Source organism: Cyprinodon variegatus, unplaced genomic scaffold (assembly GCF_000732505.1).
Source record: "Cyprinodon variegatus isolate N-32 unplaced genomic scaffold, C_variegatus-1.0 Scaffold513, whole genome shotgun sequence".
NCBI classification, from domain to species: domain Eukaryota; kingdom Metazoa; phylum Chordata; class Actinopteri; order Cyprinodontiformes; family Cyprinodontidae; genus Cyprinodon; species Cyprinodon variegatus.
This window is the reverse complement of record NW_015150966.1, coordinates 84,394-91,114: the sequence shown is the minus strand read 5'-3', so window position 1 is coordinate 91,114 and position 6,721 is coordinate 84,394. Positions and strand designations below refer to the sequence as shown.

The 6,721-nt window shown below is 34.5% G+C and overlaps 1 protein-coding gene across 1 annotated transcript in view; it reads right to left on the bottom strand.

Annotated features, from left to right (window-relative positions):
* LOC107094903 (spondin-1-like) overlaps positions 1-5,142 on the bottom strand; it is a 160,000-nt gene extending 154,858 nt beyond the window's left edge. The window contains exon 1 of the mRNA XM_015390793.1: positions 4,917-5,142. Coding sequence (XP_015246279.1) covers positions 4,917-5,142 — 226 coding nt within the window. The remainder of the gene's footprint in view (positions 1-4,916) is intronic.
* Between the last annotated feature and the right edge of the window lie 1,579 nt (positions 5,143-6,721).

Here is a 6,721-nt window from a genome sequence, read left to right as displayed (position 1 = left end):
TTTTTTTTTTTTTTTCAGTCTTCTTTTAGGAATATTTTGCTAACTGATTAGTAATCGATTCAACAAAAAAATAATTGACAGATTAATCGATTTGCAAAATAATTGCTAGTTGCAATCCAAGTTGTAATATCATTTAAGTCCACTAGAAAGCCCAGCTGTTCATTCTTAAATAAATAACGGCCATTTGTCCATCCTAAACTTTGGAGCTTCTCTGCTCAGAAGGCGACATTGTGATTGTAGAGAAATGGAGGGCGTTACGCTAAACGCTTCTAACATGAAAGAAAAAGAGATGCTGTCAGTAAGCTTGGAAGACTTCTCTATATATTAACGCTCTTCATGGAGCCAAGTTTTAACATTCCTCTGAGAGCAACCAGTACGTCCCGTTTCAAAGGGCTGCTAACAGAACAACGTCTCTCCCACAAAATGCTGATTACATTAAAAAGAAAGCTATTTATTCACTCAGTATTTAACACAGGTGGAAGAATATACAGGTGCAAATAATGATGCACAGCTTCTTTTTTTATTCAGTATATTGTATAAAGAAAAATATTCTGCCTTTGTTATGGAGAGATCATTTTAATAGACGATAAAGTTCAGGTTTTGATAAAATGGGCTCTTATGAATTAATGGGAAGTGGCTCAATAAGATCAACTTCAGATAAATTAATGAATCAATAAGTTGCAAACCTACTTCTTAGCATTTTCTTCTACATAGACATACAAAAATCATTATAGGCATATGTGTCATTTAAACAGTTACCACTTTTCAAGCATAAAGTACATCATATATGAAGGAGATTTCCTTTTATTCAAAGTATAAAAGATCCAATACCAATTACAAAAACATTGTTTATGCTATATATAGTTACTCTAGTGTAGAAGACTTTAACTGTTTAATGGATTGCTAGAATGAATTCAAGGATATTTTAGAATTATCATGTTGAAACGAACGTGTAGGCCGATACGGTTAATATAACCTCTCAAAATATACCGAAAGCAGATGTTTTATATGCATCTATTTTATCAAGGCAACATTTCGATATTTAAAATTATTATTTGAATCATTCTACAGTGATATTCTAATCTTAAATTTCCTCTTTGTTATAAGCTGTAAGTGCTAAATTAAAATGAACCGAAATAAAAAGCTATAAAATCTTCACTCTGTCTGAGTGTAATTATTTGAAGAAAAAAAAGGTTAATATAGTTGCAGAAAAAAATTTAACCACAGATCTGATCCGGTTCATTGAATGTGGCTTTATGTTACAGTATAATATTTCTTAAATGTTCATTTTTTTCTTAACTTACAATTAAATATACATGTTCCTCTTATATAAAGGAATAAAATTAATGTAAATGCTTATAAAAAAAGAAAATACATGTCAATGTATGAAATTTACTGGTCTTAAGTACATTTTATGGAATAAGACTGTACGTTAAAATATTAATACCTAATTATTGGGGCAAAAATGTTAAATGTTATTAATTAGATTTTCTATTTAATAGTTTGACTTAAATAGTTGGAGGCAATGGATTTTCTTAAATCTATATGTGACCTGTTTGTGTTAAGGGTGAAGGATAATGAAACAAATGAGCATCAATAATAAAGCAAATGAAAGTATTTGAGAGCCTTAAATAGAAGCATAAGTTTTGAGTAGGTGTGATAAACTCATTTAATCAAACTGAAATCTGAATGGAGAAGCAACTAAAATATAAAATGAAATTTCTAAAAACTTGCTTTTAATTTGATCAAATTAAAAATGTTGAGGTAACAAATTACCGGAAAATTAGTTTAGTTAATTCGTGTTTATTGTGTAAATGTTTTGCTAATCATAGGAAAATATCCAAAATCTATTGAAGTACATCCCTCTAGCCTTGATCCTTTACATAAATCTTTTTACCACTTCTCTACATTTTGTCACAGAGCACAACAATTAGATTAGATTTTATCATGATTTATATTGTTTTAAAGGAAAAACTATCAAAGGGAAATCTAAAAAAAATTGCATGCATTTGTATTCAGCTGCCTTTGCTCCGATGCCACTTCATAAATCCTGCCATCTGAACTCACCTAATTAGTCATTAAAGTCCATCTGTGTGTGTCAGTCTCAGTATAAATACAGCTGTTCTTTGAGGGCCTCTGTGATTTGTTAGACAACGAACAAACTGCACCACTAAGACCAGGGGTACACACCAAAGCTTTTATCATCTCACTGAGCACTTTTACATCCATTACCAAGAATGCAAAGAGGATAACATGGCTAGAAAAAGTCAAGACATGGCCATCGACCCAAACTGACAGCCAGACGAGAAGAGCATTAATCAGGGAATCAGACAAGATGCCTGTTGTCACCCTGGAGGGGTTGCATTTGTTAGAGTGTGTGTTCATAGGACATGTGTCCACAAACACGGTCTTTATAGAAAAGTGGTAAAGATAGATAGATATATTTAAAGCATTTATTCAGTATAAAAGCTGCTTTCACTGAAAACATGGTGGTGGAAGTATCACATTGTGATGATGCATGTCTTCTGCTGAAGCAGCATAGCTGGTCAGAGTTGATGGGAAAAGCTTAAAGGCACACAGACAAATTATTTGATTTTTTTTTATTTATTTATTCTCCATTAACTGGCTGCTTACACTGTAATCCTTGATATTTTTATCTTTTAAATTTTGCCTTTGCTCGATTTGTCAGTAAATATAAGCTTTCTGAGCATATTTTCCATAACATTATTTGACTGAGTTACATCACTGCACATGCTTACAACTGGTCAACTAGTCGAAGAAAGACGAAGGAGTCTGGGACTTTCTGGTCAAGATTCTCAGTCATCCAGGTCATAGTCGTTCCAAAAAAGTACAAAAAAAAAAACAATCAACTCAACTTGGTTTCTAAGTTTGAAGACATTTCGCTTCCCATCCAGGAAGCTTTTTCAGTTCAAAATGTCAGAATTAGCATTGAGTTCGAAGCTATATATAGTAGCCCAAAAATGTGTTTTGGCCTAGAAATCATGCAAATTAAACCAGAAGAACAGTTCCAGGGAGTCATTTTGGTTTCTTTGTTAGCCTGCGATATATGATACCGGTCTATGCCTCTGGAAGGGGGATCGTTAGGGCCCAAAGAACAAAGAAATGAAAATTACTCACCATTCCTAAAAGTGTACCTGTTCTTCTGGTTCAATTTGCATGCTTTCTAAGCAAAAACAAGTTTTTGGGCTACTATACAAAGCTTCAAACTCAATGCTAATTCTGACATTTTGAATTGAAAAGCTTCCTGGATGGGAAGCGAACCGTCTTCAAACTTGGAAACCAAGTCCAGTGGGTTGTTTTTTAACTTGTTTTGGAAAGAGTCTGTGACTTCCAGCGTAGTTTTAAAAAAACTAAATAGATACATGAGTACATGTCGTCATTAACAGTGCTCCTGGTGTCTGCCTTTCAGCCCTTTCCTCCAGGCTTTCACTTTTCATTACGGCACAGTCAGAACTTATTTAATTGCTGCTTTAATTGCCACCATCTGGCTTTGTCGTACTTCAGCAGTACTGCAGGTAGATGGCGCCACATCTGTTTATGTAAGCTCACTTTGCCCAGTGTTGGGATTCTATTTAGGCTCAAATAGGACTATCAAAACACTACTGTAGTAGCACAGACATTTGAGGTATATAGCTTTATTTTATCATAATCAATTGAATTTTGGTGTTTTTGGTATAGATAGATAATGTGACTAAGCGCTTTTAAGCAAAATATAGCACAGTCGTGGAAAATCTTGGAAAAGACTAGTTCACATTCCAGCTAGGCAACCTTACAACATATAGTTTCTATTAAATAGTTTAACCTCAATATATTAGTTTATTAAACACTCGAAAATGCTTTTGACAGATGCTCTCCTTACAACTGAATAAGCTTAAGAGAAAGATGGTTAATTTTCAGTTTCAAATATGGAATACTGGATGAGGGCTACAGAAAAACGGAGCAAAAGTTTGACAAAGTTATTGACCAAAGAAAGATAAATACAAACACAACTCAAACGTCAGATTCTGGTTAAAAAAGTGAACTTATCATTGTCTTTGCATATATATATATATATATATATATATATATATATATATATATATATATATACAATTCTAATAAAGTAAACTGAGTTTGGCTTTGTAATGTTTGAAATAATGGAAAGGTTTATGGAAGAAACTTGTAATAAAAAAAGATACTGTACGAATTCACTGTAGGGATATTGCGCAGGATACAGTGAAGGATGGCAAATTCAGATGACTCTTTAAGTGCTAAATGTTCATTCCTCTCCTTCATAATTTTTTTTTTTGCTTTGCATAAACATAATCTCAGTTTAAATCACTTGAAAGGCATATATGAGATTTAAGCTCCAAAATTGGGTTAAAGAAACAAAAGAAAACTGAATATAGACTATTAATTTCTATCTTTTGTGTCTTTCTTTTTGGCTGCACGGTTGAAATAGTCAAGTTTCAGTTGAAAACCTTTTCAGACTCTCTTCTGACCTCATCTGTAATCACTCTGAGAAAGTTGCCCTGTTTCATTATGGCCAAACACATCTGGCCGGATGGGAACTTTGTTTTGTCAACTTAATTGGATCCAGATCTGTCTGTCTCAGAGCCTGTATCTGCCTGCTGTTATATGAGAGCGCCCACTTTCTGACAGGAAGAGAGGAGGAAGTGAATATAGGCCACAGATTATAACACTTAATAGCTTTATCAAACCAGTATCCTCCCAGCAGGAGACTGAGGAAGACTTTCTTTGAAAATTGGCTCCCCTGAGGCTGCTGTTTACACTTATGGAATGTTGTGAAAGATAACAAGACTGAAAATTGGTGTGTAAATAAAAATATATGTTGAAGAAGTACTTTTGTTTTCAGTTGGGTAAATATTAACAGAAGAGGAAAAGTGGATATGTACCTCTGTATGTGCTGCCCGGCAGGTAGGTCTCCGGGTCTCCCTCTACCCTAAGCCTGAACTCATGGTGCCCTTCTCTCCGGGTCCCCTGCGTTTGCGCCCGAAGGATCCGCCCGCAGTACCCGTCCGACCTGCCTCCGGCGGGCTCCTCCACGAAAGCCACGGCATTGCACACAAAATTCGAGACAAAATAGCTCTGCAAGAGCAGCAGATGCAGATATATTCCCATTTCTGGACTGCAGCTCTGATAGGATTGCGCTGTCGCTGTTCAGTCAAATACTGAGCGAAGAGCAGAAAAAGACCAAGACTCGATTCCTGCTGAAGGAAGGAACTCCCACAAAACTACAGTCGGGGACAAAGATGCGCAGAAGGAGACCGAGAGGAGTCCATCCTGGAGTGGAGACGCGCGACTGGAGCGCAGCTTATAATAAGAGAGGAGCAGCTGGATCCGGCAGGCTGAGGTGCTGAAGCGGTGGAGGAAAGATAGGAGGGCTCTGCGTAAAAAAGAAAAAAAAATGTGCCGATACGGGTGATTATCTCTCTGACCCGAAACCAGGAAAAGTTCAAACTGAATCCCATAAATTTTCTCCCCTTCTTCTTTCCTGACAGAAAGAGTTGGCAGATGCCCTAAAACTGCACACATCCACAACCTTAACTAGGGGAAAAAGCAGCACATTTATGTTCATTTATGACCCAGAAGAAATTATGACATCACAAGAATTGTTATATTATTGTTAGAGCAGATTTGTCCAAGACAGTGGATATAACTTTCTACCTCCTATGTGAGCAAATTGCAAAAAAAAAAAAAAGGGAAAAAAAGTGTTATAAACATCAATATCATCATTTTCTTTCACCATGTTTTGTGTTAAGATATTTTCTGCATGCCAATAAAGCAAACTAGACTGATAATAATAATTATGACTTAATATTGTTTTTTTCTGCTTTTCTTTAGGGGAACACATTTTGAACAATTAGATTTAATTGTACAAGGATGAAAGAACAAATATTTTGCAGTTTTTTAATGAGAATAGGCCAACTTTTAAACCTTCCAAAAAAAATGTAAATAATACTAAATTATTTATATTTTTTATAACGTTTATGTTGCTAACCTTACATTGATTTTTTGTGAAGTAAATTGCATTGTTCTTAATGAGCAAAAGCAAATAGTTGGAGCTTCAGATATCTAATTTAATTCATTAAGTTTCCTTATGATTCATATATCCAGATATATTAACAGATGCTTTAATGTGTGAAATTCTACTTCTTATTTCACTCAACCAAATTAGTTTAATCCTTACTAATTTCAGTATGGTTAAATTAAATATGGATTCAGTAGACACTTTCCTTTGGCAGTCTTTTTTAAGTTACAATCCTTTCTGCATAATGTGATGCTGATGTATACTTTGTGGATGGTATTGATTTCTGCAGGTATTTAACTTCCCCTTTTTCATCTCCAATCTGATGCTGCTTTATTCCAACCTCTTATTTTGGTTTCTTCACACACACAGAAGAACAGATAAAGTTTCTTACAAAGTTAATTAAAATAGATCATTTTACCTCCATTTAACAAGCTCAGATTATTATAGCTTAGTATCAAAAAGCTCTACAAAACTCTATAATTAACTCAATAAAGAACTGTATCTCGTCCCACCAGTAATAAGTTTCAGCCTTTGACTGATATAGATTTCTTTTTATACAATATATGTCACTATCTAGTCTTGGCACTTCATATGTTTCTTCATAGGTAACTCACAATTAACACTAATTCATTTTCTTATGTTTGTATCACTATGTAATACCCTGCATAA